The sequence below is a fragment of the Podarcis tiliguerta genome (genome assembly GCF_965153285.1).
Source record: "Podarcis tiliguerta genome assembly, chromosome: 16".
Classification (NCBI taxonomy): domain Eukaryota; kingdom Metazoa; phylum Chordata; class Lepidosauria; order Squamata; family Lacertidae; genus Podarcis; species Podarcis tiliguerta.
The window spans coordinates 9579908-9595938 of NC_139549.1; the positions used below are offsets into that span (position 1 = coordinate 9579908).

The 16031-nt window shown below is 51.4% G+C and overlaps 1 protein-coding gene across 10 annotated transcripts in view; it reads left to right on the forward strand.

The window, feature by feature from the left end:
- ZBTB7B (zinc finger and BTB domain containing 7B) overlaps positions 1–16031 on the forward strand; it is a 54896-nt gene that overhangs the window by 31868 nt on the left and 6997 nt on the right. Inside the window, exon 1 of one of the 10 annotated variants that reach the window (XM_083416633.1) lies at positions 14590–16028. The exons of the other annotated variants lie outside the window; for them this stretch is intronic. Coding sequence (XP_083272759.1) covers positions 15953–16028 — 76 coding nt within the window. The 5' untranslated portion in view covers positions 14590–15952. Of the gene's footprint in view, positions 1–14589; positions 16029–16031 lie in introns of those variants that run through there. 10 annotated transcript variants of the gene reach the window in all.

Here is a 16031-nt window from a genome sequence, read left to right on the forward strand (position 1 = left end):
ATTAATGGTCACAAACTGCTCACCTGAGCGTTCGTTTTCTCAGTTGAAGTACATGGAAAAAATCGCAACAGAACAACTTTGCGGCAAAGCAGACTTGGGTGCCTTATTTCTCCTAAGTATTGAAGCAGGCGGGCTACGTAAGGATCTGATCCAAGACTTTTCAATTAGAAAAAGGAGGAAGGTTTTCCAAGTGTAAATAAAGTTGGAAGTACAGTGGTACCTCACGTTAAGTACTTAATTCGTTCCGGAGGTCCATACTTAACCTGAAACTGTTCTTAACCAGAAGCACCACTTTAGCTAATGGGGCCTCCTGCTGCCGCCGCGCCGCCGTAGCACGATTTCTGTTCTTATCCTGGAGCAAAGTTCTTAACCTGAAGCACTATTTCTGGGTTAGCGGAGTCTGTAACCTGAAGCGTATGTAACCTGAGGTACCACTGTATTCAAAACAAGCTTTATTTTCCATCTTGCTGTAGGTTTCGTTTCGTTTCAAAGAATTAAATTTTGTTCTACGGTTTATTATTGTTTATAGTTTGAATTGGATATATATGGGGGGCACCAAAATATTTTAAGTGCTTAGGGGCTTCGATAGGTCTTAATTTGGCTGGAGTCTCCTCCTTCCCCCTCCCTGCTTTTGGGATGGGGTGGGGCTCAAGCCAGGAGAGAGCTACCTGTGCTATCCTCCTCCAAGTGTGCTAGATGGGCTGGAACCAGCAGGCTCTTTTTACATTGCCGGACTCCAACTCCCATTAGCTCACACCAGGCGGCACCAATGACCAGGGATGATGGGAGTTGTAGTCCAGCAACATCTAAGGCCCGCAGGTCCTGCATCTCTGCTTCTTAAGCTTCCTTCCTTGATGCCGCTCAGACTCTTGTTTCATCAGTCCCAGTGCTGGTTCCCCTGTTTGGCGGCAAGAAAAGGGTTGTTCCCATTTCGTTCCCTCTGCTTGCGGGTTTCCCAGAGGGGCATCTGGTTGGCCACTGTGCCACCCTGGGGCTTTGGCCTGACTCAGCTGGGCAGAGTCTGCGGCAGCTGGGTGCACCAGGGAGGAAGAGGGCGATGCAGAACAGCGACTCATGCAGAGCAGCAGCAGCGGCCTCCTCTAAGAGGCAGGCCCAAGTTCTGGCATTGAGGCATGGCAGGATCAGATGGGAGAAGGTGGAAGAGCAAACTCATGCAGAGACACAACAGGGCCCCCTCCTCTTCCTGTAGCTCAGTGGTAGATCTTTTCAAGGCAGGAGGTTCAAGCCCCAGTTGCATCTCCCGGTGGGGCTGCGAGACACTCTCTGACTGAAATCCTAGAGAGCTGCTGCCAGTCAGTGAAGGGAATCCTGCGCTAGGCTGACACCATAGATGGCGGCTTCCTGCGTTCCTCCTCAATGCATAGGCGTCGCTTCTTGAGGCAATTTTGCAATGCACAAATTTGGAAATGAGTAATACAGCTAATAACTCGCACAGCTAATATTTGGGGATTGCAGGAGCTACCGAGTTGCCTTTCGCTGGCCAGCCTTCCCCCGGGCGCTTCACTGCGGCTTCTCGCAACACAGGTGTATCTAAGACGCTCCCTGAGATGTCACTGGGATCCCTTGGGGGCAGCGATCAAAGGTGTCCTTAGGTCCTTGGTTTGGGAGGGAGAAATTTGGAAGAGGGGCAGTATGCCATCTGACACAAAGCTTCCCATCTGGCTGCAGAAGGTCCCGGGGTCAGTTCCAGGTTTTGAGCATTCAGGAGCCAAAACATCGGAGAACTAGGCTGCTCAACTTCCAAGGTACAATGGTTGCTCGGGTTAAGAACTTAATTCGTTCCGGAGGTCCATTCTTAACCTGAAACTGTTCTTAACCTGAAGCACCACTTTAGCTAATGGGGCCTCCTGCTGCTGCCGCGCCGCCGGAGCCCAATTTCTGTTCTCATCCTGAAGCAAAGTTCTTAACCTGAGGTACTATTTCTGGGTTAGCGGAGTCTGTAACCTGAAGCGTATGCAACCCGAGGTACAACTGTACTGCAGACCCACTGCAAGTCAGGGTAGCCCACAGACGGGGAGCTGTGCCCAGACTCCCAGCTCCTCCAACCCCAGCCAGCAGGGCTAGGAATTGGGACTGAGTGGGGACTCCAGAGGCCTGCAAGGCCCCCCCAGGTGTGGGCTAGAGCATGGGCCAGCAACCTTTTTCAGCTGTGGGCCGGTCCACCGTCCCTCAGACCATGTGGGGGGCCGGACTATATTTTGAAAAAAAAAAATTGAACGAATTCCTATGCCCCACAAATAACCCAGAGATGCATTTTAAATAAAAGCACACATTCTACTCATGTAAAAACATCCCGATTCCCAGACCGTCTGCAGGCTGGATTGAGAAGGCGATTGGGCCGCATCTGGCCCACGGGCCTTAGGTTGCCTACCCCTGGGCTAGAGTGTCAGACTCGAAGCACAGAAGGTAAAGGGACCCCTGACCATTAGGTCCATTCGTGACCGACTCTGGGGTTGCGGCGCTCATCTCGATTTATTGGCCGAGGGAGCCAGCATTTGTCCGCAGACAGCTTCCGGGTCATGTGGCCAGCAGGACTAAGCCACTTCTGGCGAACCAGAGCAGCGCACAGAAATGCCGTTTACCTTCCCGCCGGAGTGGTACCTATTTATCTACTTGCACTTTGACGTGCTTTCGAACTGCTAGGTTGGCAGGAGCAGGGACCGAGCAACGGGAGCTCACCCCGTTGCGGGGATTCGAACCGCCGACCTTCTGATCGGCAAGCCCTAGGCTCTGTGGTTTAACCCACAGCACCACCCACGTCCCTAGCGAAGCACAGAAACTTGGCTGCAAATCCATAAAAGGTATTGTTGTTGGGTGACCTTGGGCTGAACAGTATCTCTCAGGCTCGCCTACCTTCCATAGCTGTTTGAAAGAAAGGCTATAGGCATTCCCTTTGGATGAAACTTAAGACAGGAACGTAATGCAAGCGTCTAACCGTGCCGATCGACTTAAGGAATGTTCTTCTTTGGCAAGATAGCATCCTGATTTTCTTTTTTTAATGCCTTTGCCATGAATACTACAATTCTTTAGCTTTCAGCCCCCATCCCTTGAGCCAGAAGCGAAGTCTCTTGAGTTTCTTAAACCGGTCAGGTTCTTGTGGATGTCTAAGCAGCCAAGCCAACCCCCACCTGCAAAGGCCCTTTAAAATCCCAAACTTGTACTATGGCTGCGTCTTAATTCCCTAATGTTCAGCACCCGGAGCTGCCTGCCCGAGCTGGTGAACGTTTGGCAAACACGTCTCTTCCGTAATAAGTTGAACCCCATCGCTTCCGTTAGGTGGTGTTTTGTTTTAAGTTAAAAAGGAGACTCTTGCTTTTTGGCCATCTTACTTTGCATCCCATCGTACGAGAAGTTGGCACAGATCTTTGGATCACGTCATGTCGACGACGTCTGTGATGTGCCGATTGGCTAGGATGCCTGAAGTCACACCCCCAACATATATCGAAAACACACTTCGGCAATCATGGCTTCCAACCCACCAAAGAATCCTGGGATCTGTAGTTTCCCCCACCACAGAGCTACAATTCCCAACATCCTTAACAAACCACAGTTCCCAGAATCCTTTGCAGGAAGCCATGCACTTTAAATGCAGTGTGTGACCTGATTCCCACTGGTAGGAAAAGGCCCTACATTTCAATCCTCAGCATCTCCAAGGAGGCCTGAGAATCTTCTATCTGATACCCTGGAAAGTCTGTGTGGACAAGTGTAGAATCGCAGAGTTGGAAGGGACCCTGAGGGTCATCTAGCCCAACCCCCTGCAATGCAGGAATGCACTTGTCTTAGCAATGGCAACAAGAAACACTGTTCTCTCCCGCTCTCTATTATATTGCTGAAATAAATCAAATAAAGAAATAGGGGTGGATTGGGCAGGGAAACCAGGATTTTTGTGTGTGGAGTTCCACATCCAGACAAGCCCAGAATTATTTCAGTTCGAAGAATATACGCTTGGCTTCAGTTAGGGGATTTGAAACAAAAAACTAAGTAGATCCCTCAAGTCTGAAGTTGTGTGGATGTACAACAATGGGCAGCAGGGTGTATGCCTTACAAACAACCCAGGGTGTGAGAACCAGGGATTTTATGACCGCACAAGGCTTTGTTGTGTCAGGACTCTCAGATCCTTTTGTGCTGCTTTAGGATTGGAATTGTTTTTCAAGTTGTTCAATAGTTTGGCTGTGTGTGTGCCCTCCGTTACGACATAAAGACGATTAATTATAAGATGCTTTGGAGAGTTCAAAGCTCTCCCTGAACTTATCAGGTCAATCTTGGCTGCAGCCCTGTGAGGTAGGATGGCGTGGCTGTCCCCTTTATGGGGCGGCGGAGACTGAGAACAGGGCAGCTTTGCCCCCGAGCCGTGTCATGCGTTGGCTGGTGTGAGATTCAAATCTTGAGACTATCCGACTCGCACCCGATGTTCCCGAGACTTGAGATCGCTTCCACGCTCGGCGCTTTGCTTCTGCCTTAATTAACTTTCCCATACTTGCAAAGCAGAATGCTAAATGTGAACATTTGACAACAAAAGCTTTGGTTTTTCTAAGCTTCTTCCTTGCGATAAATTTGGCTCAGGTGTGTGTGCTTGCCATCGCCTCTTGAGGACTAGCGGCCTAAGGCGCCGGCTGGGCAGGAGCCGGATTTGCTAAATACCGTATTTTTTGCTCTATAAGACTCACTTTTCCCCTCCTAAAAAGTAAGGGGAAATGTGTGTGCGTCTTATGGGGCGAATGCAGGCTGCGCAGCTATCCCAGAAGCCAGAACAGCAAGAGGGACTGCTGCTTTCACTGCGCAGCGATCCCTCTTGCTGTTCTGGCTTCTGAGATTCAGAATATTTTTTTTCTTGTTTTCCTCCTCCAAAAACTAGGTGCGCCTTGTGGTCTGGTACATCTTATAGAGCGAAAAATACAATATCCAATGCAACTCCAGTAAATCCCAGGTTCTGGTAGGCAACTGGAACAAAAAACCGAAAACCCAACGCAATTTCAAGCTGGACTGAAAAATATGCAAATTTTAAAACTTCACCCCGCCCCTTGTCCCATCTGGCTCCGCCTCTGACTTGATAACCTACCAAATCCCTCTAGGCTCCGCCCCCACCATGCTTGGGATTCCATCCTAGCTGAAAATTCTCCTAGGGGCGAGAACCCCATCCTAGCTGAAAATTCTCCTAGGGGCGAGAACCCCACCAAGCCCTGCCTCCCCACCCAAGCTGTTATTTCTGCGGTCTGCTGGTTCTGGGGCTGATGCCCAGGACGGCCGTCAGAAATGCAAGGGGAACCGCAGGGCTTAGTGTCTCTTTCGGGGGAATTCTAGCTGATTCAGCTTTTCTCTAACCCCTGTGTGGCAAACGACACTTTCCAAATTCCCCCTTCGCTGTATTCATCCTCCCCCCCCCCTTTTTGCATCTGGTCACCCTCCATATTCAGGGCTTCCCGTAAATGCGCAAAGCCCCAGCACCCATAGATGTGCACTTTTGGCCCTGGCCTCCCGGCCCTTATCTCTCAGCATCTCCCCCGAGAGCGGCGGCGGAGGTGGAAAAACCCCTCCTCCAGTCACCGCCGGGATAGCTCAGCCCTGCTGCAACATCCGCCACCCACTTTTTAAATTCTTCTTAAAACGGAGGCAAACAACTGCCTGGAAGCTACATTCTCTCCCCCCCCCCACTCTCTGCACCCCGGCCTTCCCTCAATCCTGACACCCTCCAGGCATTGAGGGACTACGACTCCCATCATCCCTGAGCGTAGGCTGTATGTGTGGGGAGGTCAGTGGGAGCCAGGAGCCCCCGTCAGTGAAGACCACCAACCTAGATGGCCTTGAAAGAGGAGTGGGGGGGCTGTATAACTTTGCAGCCTAGACCGTGGCTGGCTTTCAGGGATAGAAACTCAAGTACAGTGGTACCTCGGGTTACAGACGCTTCAGGTTACAGACGCTTCAGGTTACAGACTCCGCTAACCCAGAAATAGTACCTCAGGTTAAGAACTTTGCTTCAGGAGGAGAACAGAAATCGTGCTCCGACAGCGCGGCAGCAGCAGGAGGCCCCATTAGCTAAAGTGGTGCTTCAGGTTAAGTACAGTTTCGGGTTAAGAACGGACCTCCGGAACGAATTAAATTCTTAACCCAAGGTACCACTGTATATAAGCTAATTGCAAAATGGCACCTTGAATCTAGGTTGCGGTAGCCGCAACAGAATGTCGATTTACCACCGGGGGGGTTGGACTAGATGAGCGCCGGGGTCCCTTCCAACGCTACGATTCCATGATCTCAACTACATTGCTTGCCCTTACAACAATTCACCTGCATCAAGAAGGAGAAGCACACACAGGCGAAATGGAAATGGTATTAACTATGGAGCAAGGCAGAGGTTTTTTAAGGCAGAGGTGGGGAAAATGCAGAGAATCCTTCGCAAAACAGTGCCCTAAAATACATAACTGGACTCGTTTCGATTAATGTCTGCAGGAGACTTTGTGGATATTTAAGTTATAATTAGAAAAATCTTAATAATTATTCTTAAAGGAAACGGTTTATAAGAAGTAAATGATACAGATACAGAATAAAGGAAGTCTTGGTTGTTTGTATTGTTGTATGTTATGCTCATTGTATGTTATGTTCATGTTTAATGAGGGTGGATTTGTGTATTGGGGGTGGGGGGTTTATGTTGTGTTGTAAATAAAATGCCAATGAAAATTTAAACATTAAAAAATAAAATAAACTGTGGTAGCCAACCTGGCACCCAGAAATCTGCATGTGGCCGCAATTGGACCTGTGGCAGTAGCAAAACGCGCCTGGCGCCCGGCTAATTTCTAACACCGCCAGCTACGGGTTTGGCTCCCTTGTCTGCCCCAGGGGGTTATTTATCGAGCCTCTAAGGGGTTGTTTTGTGTGGATCACCTAGCCAGCTTGACTTTGAAGTTGGGAACCTTTGGTTCCTTTCATGGCCAGTCTGAAGAAGTAGCCAAACCCAACGGATAAGTGCTGAGTATTTGGCGGGGCATGGTGACGCTGAACCCCGCAGAGGAGGCATTTACCTTGCCCGCTTGGCCATGCTCCGAGGGGCCCGAAAAGGCCCCTGTAATTTGTTCCCCATCAGATGTTGGAGGGTATCTTTTCTGAAGCCTGGGCTCCGAAATCTCCCTCCTGGGTGACGGAGGAGACAGCTTTCGAGTGGTTGAGAGGCCGTGGGTGTGATGAGCCGCGAGGCACGCAATTCTCACAGACCCCCCCTTGGCCTGCCGCAGCAAAAAAATCTTTTGCTGAAAACAGGAAAAGGTGTCAAACCCCAGAGCTCCCACGTCAAAGGTGCAGGGTGGGTGGGGGGACGGTGGGGGGGGGTTTGCTCCGTAAAGATCTGGTTTGAGTGTCGCTAGATTTGTTGCCGAATCTTCCCCTTGTAAACAGTCTTTCGGCCGACAACGACAGCTTGATCACACCCAGGGCATTCGCGATGGGGAAACTAGCCCAGCCTTCGAGCCCCACGTTGGACAAAAAAATCCATGCATTTTAGAAGTTTGGGCTAAATGACCCTGCTCTGTGATTCAATGATTGTCCGCACGGACTTGCAGCAACTGAGCCAGGGCCAGCATAGGCAAACTTGGCCCTCCAGATGTTTTGGGACTACAGCTCCCATCATCCCTAGCTAACAGGACCAGTGGTCGGGGATGATGGGAGTTGTAGTCCCGAAACATCTGGAGGGCTGAGTCATGGCCTTTCCCCTAGAAATAAGCTAAGGTTCTGGTCCTCATGATTCTAGAAAATAGATTTGAATAGGAACCCAGGAATCTGCCTTACACTGAGTCGTCTAGACCGCAGCCCCATCTAGCTCAGGACTGTCGACACGGGCTGGCAGGGGATCTCCCGGATTTCAGGTAGGGGACGTTCCCAGCCCCACCTGGAAGTGCAGGAAATTGAACCCGGGACCTTCTGCATGCAAAGCAGGTGCTCTCCCACTGAGCTGGGGCGCTTCCCAACCCCCCCCCCCCAGGGCTGCTCGCAATACACCTCCATGCTGCATTACAAAAGGGTGCAGTCGCAAGCTCACAGGTGAGACCGGGCTCAGGGCAAGATTGCTTCATTGCCCCAGCCTGAGCCAAATGGCTGCTGTATCAGATCTTGGTGTGTAAACTCTCTGCCATAGGTGGGGAAATGATTCGAGCACAGCAGGTAGCTGGAGTTTGTTTGGAGTGGGGTAAGGCGGCACGACGCACCGCCGTTTAGATTAGTTCACGATCAGCTCCCTTTTTGGGATGGATGTGTAAGGCTAGAATGTCAGCAAGCATGCGCAGAGTGCCTTTCTCTTGGCACCGATGTCTTGGTTTGGGGCCCAAGGACTTCTCATTTAAAACAAGGCAAACAGATATCAGAATGTGTGGTGATAAGAAATTCTCATTTTGGATAACATGAGCCTGATTTGAATGCCTGCACACCCAAGGAATAAGTGGACTTGTTCAGACTCAGTTTTCCCCACCTGTGAAATGGAATCGCAGTGCTCTGCGTGGCTGTGATGGCTAACCTGAGATGAGCGCACAACCCTAGAGTCTGTCAAGACTGGCCCATACGGGCAGGGGTGCCTTTACCTTTACCTTACGTACATTATTCTACACCCTGCCCTTTCTGTTATCTCACCAACCCTGTAAGGTAGACTAGGCTGAGAGAGGGCATTGACTGACTCAAGGTCAACCAGTTAGCCTAGTGTCCGAGTGGGGATTTGAACCCGGATTTTCTAGCTCTCTAACCACTATACGACACTGCCTCTTAAGGCACAAATGCACTTCCTGAGCAGTATTTCCTAAACCTCGCATCCTCCAGGTGCAGATGAGCTACAACTCCCATCATCCTTGACCATTGACATTGATGGGAGATACTGTCCAGAACACCTGGATGAAGATTTTGGGGTGCCAAATTCCCTGAACAGAAATCTTAATTGAAAGTGAAGTTTATCAGCAGTCAACAGACCATTAAAACATTTTATAACAACTGAATGCACATAAATGCAACTGAAAATCAGAATTAAAATACTAGACACTCAGGCAATATTTTCAGGCAATCCTAAGAAGTCTATTAAGGATAGCTGTGCCCAAAAACTTTGCCTCCTGATCAGTGGTTGACTTGTAGGAACCCTGTAGCTCGGAGGAGGGCCCAGGGAGGGACTCTATTATGGGATATATTAAACCTTTCCTCACCTCTTCATAAAAACTATAATAGAGAAGGACATGCAAAATCGACTCCGCCTCAGCGTTGCTACAGAAGCTGCATCTGTTGTCCAGTGAGGCCACAGTCACACCATAAGCTAAAAGCACCATGACGCCGCTTTAAACAGTCATGGCTTCCCCCAAAGAATCCTGGGAGCTGTAGTTTGTTACGGGTGCTGTTAGGTGGACTGAACCCCCCCATTCTCCTCCCAGAACTACAGTTCCCAGAGTGCTTTAAGAATCAATCCCACCTCCCAGGAGCTCTGGCGTTCGCTGAAACACAGAAAATTCTAGTCCTCATGATAATCTATGGCAGGGGTAGGCAACCTATGGCCCGGGGGCTGGATGCGGCCCAATCGCCTTCTCAATCCGGCCCACGAACAGTCCGGGAATCAGCGTGTTTTTACATGAGTAGAATGTGTGCTTTTATTTAAAGTGCATTTCTGGGTTATTGGTGGGGCATAGGAATTTGTTTAATTCCACCCCCCCAAAAATATAGTCCGGCCCCCAACAAGGTGTGAGGGACAGTGGACCGGCCAACGGGTGAAAAATGTTGCTGAGCCCTGATCTATGGGAACAGCTCTTCTGGGAGACAATGAGGGTTGAATTGGAGATGCGCTGCTCACCGAACCACATTATGGGAACAGTGTGAAGGGGACATGGGGGCAAAATATAATACAGTGGTACCTCAGGTTACATACGCTTCAGGTTACAGACTCCGCTAACCCAGAAATATTACCTCGGGTTAAGAACTTTGCTTCAGGATGAGAACAGAAATCGTGCTCCGGCAGCGTGGCAGCAGCAGGAGGCCCCATTAGCTAAAGTGGTGCTTCAGGTTAAGAACAGTTTCAGGTTAAGAACGGACCTCCAGAACGAATTAAGTACTTAACCCGAGGTACCACTGTAATGGAGAATCAGGGTGTTGCACAATTGTCCCCATGTTTTTTCTCCGTGAAATAATAAGCAGATGGTGAGTTTGGGTCATAGATGATGCAGTTTAGTAGTGCATTCAGGCTATGGCATTCATGGTATTATGGGAATGATTCTTCCTTGGGAACGTAGGGGAGCTGACTTAGACCTTGCCGTTGTCTCCACTGGCTGGTTGGGGGTTGTATAGGTGTGCCTGCTTGCTATTTGTTTTGGGCTGGGCGTGGGCATTTTGACTTTTGCTCAGGGGGTGTTCCTTTGAAGTGGGTGTTTTGCAATTCCTCCCATCTCTCTATATGTCCCTTCCCCTCAAAACTTTGGGGACCCCCAGTGTTGCACCTCGAAGCTGCCCCGTTTTCTGATCTCAAACAACACCGGGCATGTTGCATGTGGTTTCTGCAGCGTGGCGACGCTCTTGACATGCTCAAAGGCACTCTCCGTAGCATGTGCAGACGATAAAAGTGGGTTGTGCTCACCCTGACTATACAATACTATAGAGGGAATCCTGGGTACTGAACATGCATTTATTTACATCGGTGTGAGGAACCTGTCGCCCTCTAGAAGCCAGAAATAGCCCTCTCCCCCCCCCCCCAATGAATTTGTCTAATCCTCTTTTAAAGCCATCCAATCTGGTGGCCATCTCTGTCTCCTGTGGCAGGGAGTTCTGTAGATTAACTGCGTTGCAGTTAAACTAAAAAGTCCCAAATGCTACCACTCATTTCTGATGGTTTCGCATTTTTGTCCTCTCAAGGGGCTCAGCAGGAGGGTCACCCCCTCTGGCAGACTTTGCGATGCAGGCTAGGCAGAGCAAGGGGAGCCGACCCAGTGTCACACTTTGGGCGTGAGCAGAGGATTTGACTTTGCATCAGATACAGAGTTCTGCCCTCCTTCTGCTTTTCCTGATAAAAGCTCCATGCTTTCAATGCCTAGCAGGCAGCAGTGCACCAGGTGAAGCTTTCCCAGAAATGGCTGCACCGGTTGAATTTCTGCCCGCTGTGCAGTTTTTAAAGCCCTCTGCCCGCAAAGCCCGTATAGCTGATTGCATCTGGACCCTGCCAGTCTCCCCTCAGCTCCCTCCCGAACCCTGACGGCTTCTGCCTGTGCCACAACCACCACCTCTAATCCCAGCCGATTGCTCCTCCTGCTAATCCCTCCTAATCTGATTGGCGTTTGTCAGGGTTTGTCAACCCAGAGGGGCATGATGGCTTAATTGCAGCTCAGCCCGTCCCTCTGCCTCCCACCTGTGCCCGCAGGGGCAGGTGGAGAAGGCCTCGTGGGTAATCTCAGGACTCCTGGGTTCTATTCCCAGCCCTGGGAGGGGAGGGAAATCGAGAGCAGAGGTTTCTGTGTTCTCAGCAGAGGCTTGGGCTGCCTTGTTTTGTTCCCCCTGCTGTTTTGCAGCAGCAGCCGGGCAGAAATTCCACAGGCAAAGTGCAGTTTGGTCACCTTTCTCTGCAGTGGGAAGGGCTGTGCAGCTGCTCAGTATGTTTTCCTGCACAGCAGCCAGGCAGAAATCCAACAGGAAAAACACAGCTTTCACCTGATCCCGGCTGCGAAGATCACACAACTGCTCAATTTCTGCCCTCTTTCACAGCAGCCAGGCAGAAACTCGTCAGGTGAAGTGCCACACAGACACTGCATGCAGCAGGTGACCTGCGATTGCTCAGCTTCTGCCTGGCCTTTAGAGCTGTCAGGCAGAAATTCAACAGGAAAAGCTCTCTCTCTCTCTCTCTCTCTCTCTCACACACACACAATATTCACTGTGCAGGGAAGATCGCGTCAATGTCTGCCTGACACCGTGACATCCTGAGGGGAAGGGGGCAAAGGCAGTGGCGCTTAGACACGAGGAATGGGAGCACGAGGCTTGGGCTGGGGGGCGGGGAGAGGGCCGGGCGTGCAGTGTGGGAAAGGAGTGGGGCGCTGGGAGGGCCAGGGCGGCTGCTAGCTGGGACTTGGAGAGACCGCGGAGAGGAGACCGAGCAAGGCCTGTCCTGGGCATTTTGCCCCATTGCGCCCCTCCCTGAGGGAAGGCAATCAAAGCCAGCCTCTCTCTCTCTTTTTCTTTCTTTCTTTCTTTCTTTCTTTCTTTCTTTCTTTCTTTCTTTCTTTCTCTCCCCTCGCTCCTCCATGCCAGGCAGGGGCTGGCAAAGTTCTGGCTGAGCTGGCATCCCCCCGGGCGTTGCCATGACGCGGACCGCGCCCAGCTCCTGGGTCAGAGTGCTCCTCCAGGAAGAAAAACCACGCCTGCCTGGCAGGTCCCCATTCGTTGTCCCCCCCACCCTCCAAGCCTTCCCACCGCCGCTCTTCTCCTCCTCCCCGCAGAGCCAGCCTGCCCGCCTGCCTGCCCATCCCCTTGCCCGGCCGGTTGAGCCTGCTTGGCAGAGAGGGGAGCGGCTGCCCCTGCTTGGAGCCCGTCCCCTTCCCACCCACCCCTGCCCCGTCGAAGGCAAACACACAGCCCAGCTGGCTGGCACCCAAGGCGGGCAGGGAGCGGCCACAAGGCAGCCCCGTTCCGACTTCCGAGAACAAGGCGAGGCACGACGACGAGTTTCTCTCTCTCTCTCTCTCCCCCCCCCCATACCCCACCATCTTTGCCCAGCTGGCACCCAGGTTATCTGGGCGAAAGGTGGGTGGGAGAACAGGATGCAGCAGGGGGAACATTATTAGAGGGTGCTGGAGGGAGTTTAGGATTATTTTACTTTCCTTTGTATAGCACGTTTTTATCCAAGCAGCCTAAGGTAGCATATGTTGCTCCCCACCCCCCCCAAAAAAAAACAACCATGCAAGGCAGGTTAGGCTGTGAAGCAGTGACTTGGTCTGAAGAGCACCCAGTGAGCTACGTGAAATTCGAACCCGGGTCCCTGCCGGGTCCTAGTTCCAACAATTCGAACCCGGATCCTAGTCTGACGCTCTCGCCACTACCGGCTCTCTCTTAAAAACTGACTTCTTTTAAATGGTATTGGGTAGGGGGCGAGCTAACCTTTTCATTCCAGTTTCTCATTTCTACCACTGTTTGATTTTTTGTTTTCCCCAGAAAATGAAAATTCGTTCAGGGTGAATTTTTGCCACTGTACCCATTTTTCGTACGCAGTTTGCCAGAGAGGCACATTTTCTTTGCAGAGCGTTTCCCCCTGATATAATGCATGTTTGGGTAGGGTGTTTTCACGAATACATGCAGTAAAAGTACAATTTACCCTCAACAGTGTTTGCACCATCATCCTTTCCCATGCCTCATAAGTTGTTGGACTACAACTCCCATCATCCTTGACCACTGCCTGAGCTGGCTGGGGACAATGGGAGTTGTAGTCCAACATCAGCTTGGGGAGGAGCCAAAGCTGAAGAAGGTTGTGGCCTAGAATATGCTGGAGAAACTGCATCATAAAATTCAGAGGAGTACAAATTTCGAAGGCAGGCTGTGTTTCAGTTCTCGCATCATTTTGGAAATTGCAAAAATTAGGTAAAGGTAAAGGGACCCCTGACCATTAGGTCCAGTCATGGCCGACTCTGGGGTTGCGGCGCTCATCTCGCTTTATTGGCCGAGGGAGCCGGCGTACAGCTTCCAGGTCATGTGGCCAGCATGACTAAGCCGCTTCTGGAGAACCAGAGCAGCGCACAAAAACGCCGTTTGCCTTCCCGCTGGAGCGGTACCTCTTTATCTACTTGCACTTTGAGGTGCTTTCGAACTGCTAGGTTGGCAGGAGCAGGGACTGAGCAACGGGAGCTCACCCCGTCGCGGGGATTCGAACCACCGACCTTCTAATCGGCGAGTCAGAGGCTCTGTGGTTTAACCCACAGCGCCACTGCCTTAAAATGTGAACTGGATCGAAATGTTCCCCCTTTCCTGGGGAACTGCACCTGGGATCTCACCTACAGCACTAAGGATCTTTATAGTTCTACTGGAAGTTTCTAGACCCCTGTCAGCCCCCAGTCAGTATGGCCACAGATTCAGGGAATGATGGGAGTTGTAGTCCAGCAACTTCTGGAGGGCCACAGGCCTGCCTCTCCTGTCCTGGACCGTGTCCCAACCTATCAGGGACCCCATATGAAATGATTCCAGCACAGCCTATCCCTGATCTGTACTCTGGCGCATAGAAATGGCAGTGCTCCTAAGCACATACAACATGCAATCGGAATTTCTACCTGGGAAGCGCCACGCAGCCTTGTTAGGAACATCTAGGGCAGCCAAGCCCTCCAGAGGTTGGGAGCTGTCATTCACAACCTCTGGAGGCCAGGAAGCCGGTCTAGCGAATGGCTTGGCTGAAGAGGCTATGCTGAGGGCCACATTCCCTTTGTGGGGGGGGGGCACATGCCAACGGTGGGCGGGGCCAGAGCTAAAACACCCGGAAAGAGCAACAGATGTGATTTGCCTGGAGAAAAAGCGCTGTTTTGTGGAGGGAAAGCGTGGCACGAAATTGTGCGAGGGCACGGCAACCAAAATGATGGCTGTGCTCTCTCGATAAAAAATTATTATTATTATTATTATTTATACCCCGCCCATCTGGCTGGGTTTCCCCAGCCACTCTGGGCGGCTTCCAACAAAACACTAAAATACAATAACCTATTAAACATCAAAAGCTTCCCTAAACAGGGCTGCCTTCAGATGCCTTCTAAAAGTCTGGTAGTTGTTTTTCTCTTTGATATCTGGTGGGAGGGCGTTCCACAGGGCAGGTGCCACTACCGAGAAGGCCCTCTGCCTGGTTCCCTGTAACTTGGCTTCTCGTAGCGAGGGAATCGCCAGAAGGCTCTCGGCGCTGGACCTCAGTCTCCGGGCAGAACGATGGAGGTGGAGACGCTCCTTCAGGTATACTGGACCAAGGCCGTTTAGGGCTTGAAAGGTCAGCACCAACACTTTGAATTGTGCTTGGAAACATACTGGGAGCCAGTGTAAGTCTTTCAGGACTGGTGTTATGTGGTCTTGACGGCCGCTCCCGGTCACCAGTCTAGCTGCCACATTCTGGATTAGTTGTAGTTTCCAGGTCAAAAAACGGGAAGATAGTATGTCTGGGAGATGGTGTCCTGGATTTTGCCTTCAGATTGTTGGAGGGTATGGGCTGGTTCCACCCACCACATTCCTCCCTTGCCTAAATGCAGGCCAGCCCGAGACATGATGGGAGTCAAGGTTGCATCCCAGCCAGCAAGGGTGTGAAGGCAGGGTCCGTGAGGGGCGTGGCCTCGGGAGAGAGTTCCGGGGGCCAGACACAGAGGCCTTAAGGGCCGCCTGAGCCCTCTCCCCCTCCTTCCCCCTGCAGCTTTCGCTCTGGGTCTTCTCTCTCTCTCTCTTCGGGCGCCCCGAGAGTGGAGGGTTTGAGGCTCTCAAATGCCATGGCTCGTGGGCGGCAGGAGGGAACTGCCGTATCTTTCCTAGGAATCTGCCTCTAACCCTGTCTCTATCAGGCCCCTGATCTCCTTTGCACCGTCTGGGGGCGAGGGACTTCCTCCCGCTCTGAGAAGAAGTCAGTGCCGTGCTCTCTCTCGGAGCCTGCACACTTCCTTTTCATGTGTGTCTGTTCTTTTTTTGAGTTTCTTCACGTACGTCTGCCATCTTCCCTGAAGGAGGCCTGGGTTTTATTGCTTTATTTAATTGAAGCTTCTACGTTGTCTTCTCTCCCCGCCGCCCGCCCCATTCGGTAGAGAACGTAAGACTCTGGCGGGTTCGAGTCCTGTGTCGGGCCAAAATATTCCTGCATTGCAGGGGGTTGGTCTAGATGACCCTCGAGATTCCTTCTGCTATTCCGTGATAAAGGTTCTAAGAGCAGCTTACGTAAGATCAGCTAAGAAAACGACAACTGCAATGCTTGCACTCTGAAAGACATGGCACACAAGGAAAAGGCATGGGGAGGGAAGAGGAAAGCGAGCAAAACACAACCCCTTTTTGGTTTAGGCTTGGAGGGGAGGCAGGCGGGAAAGGTG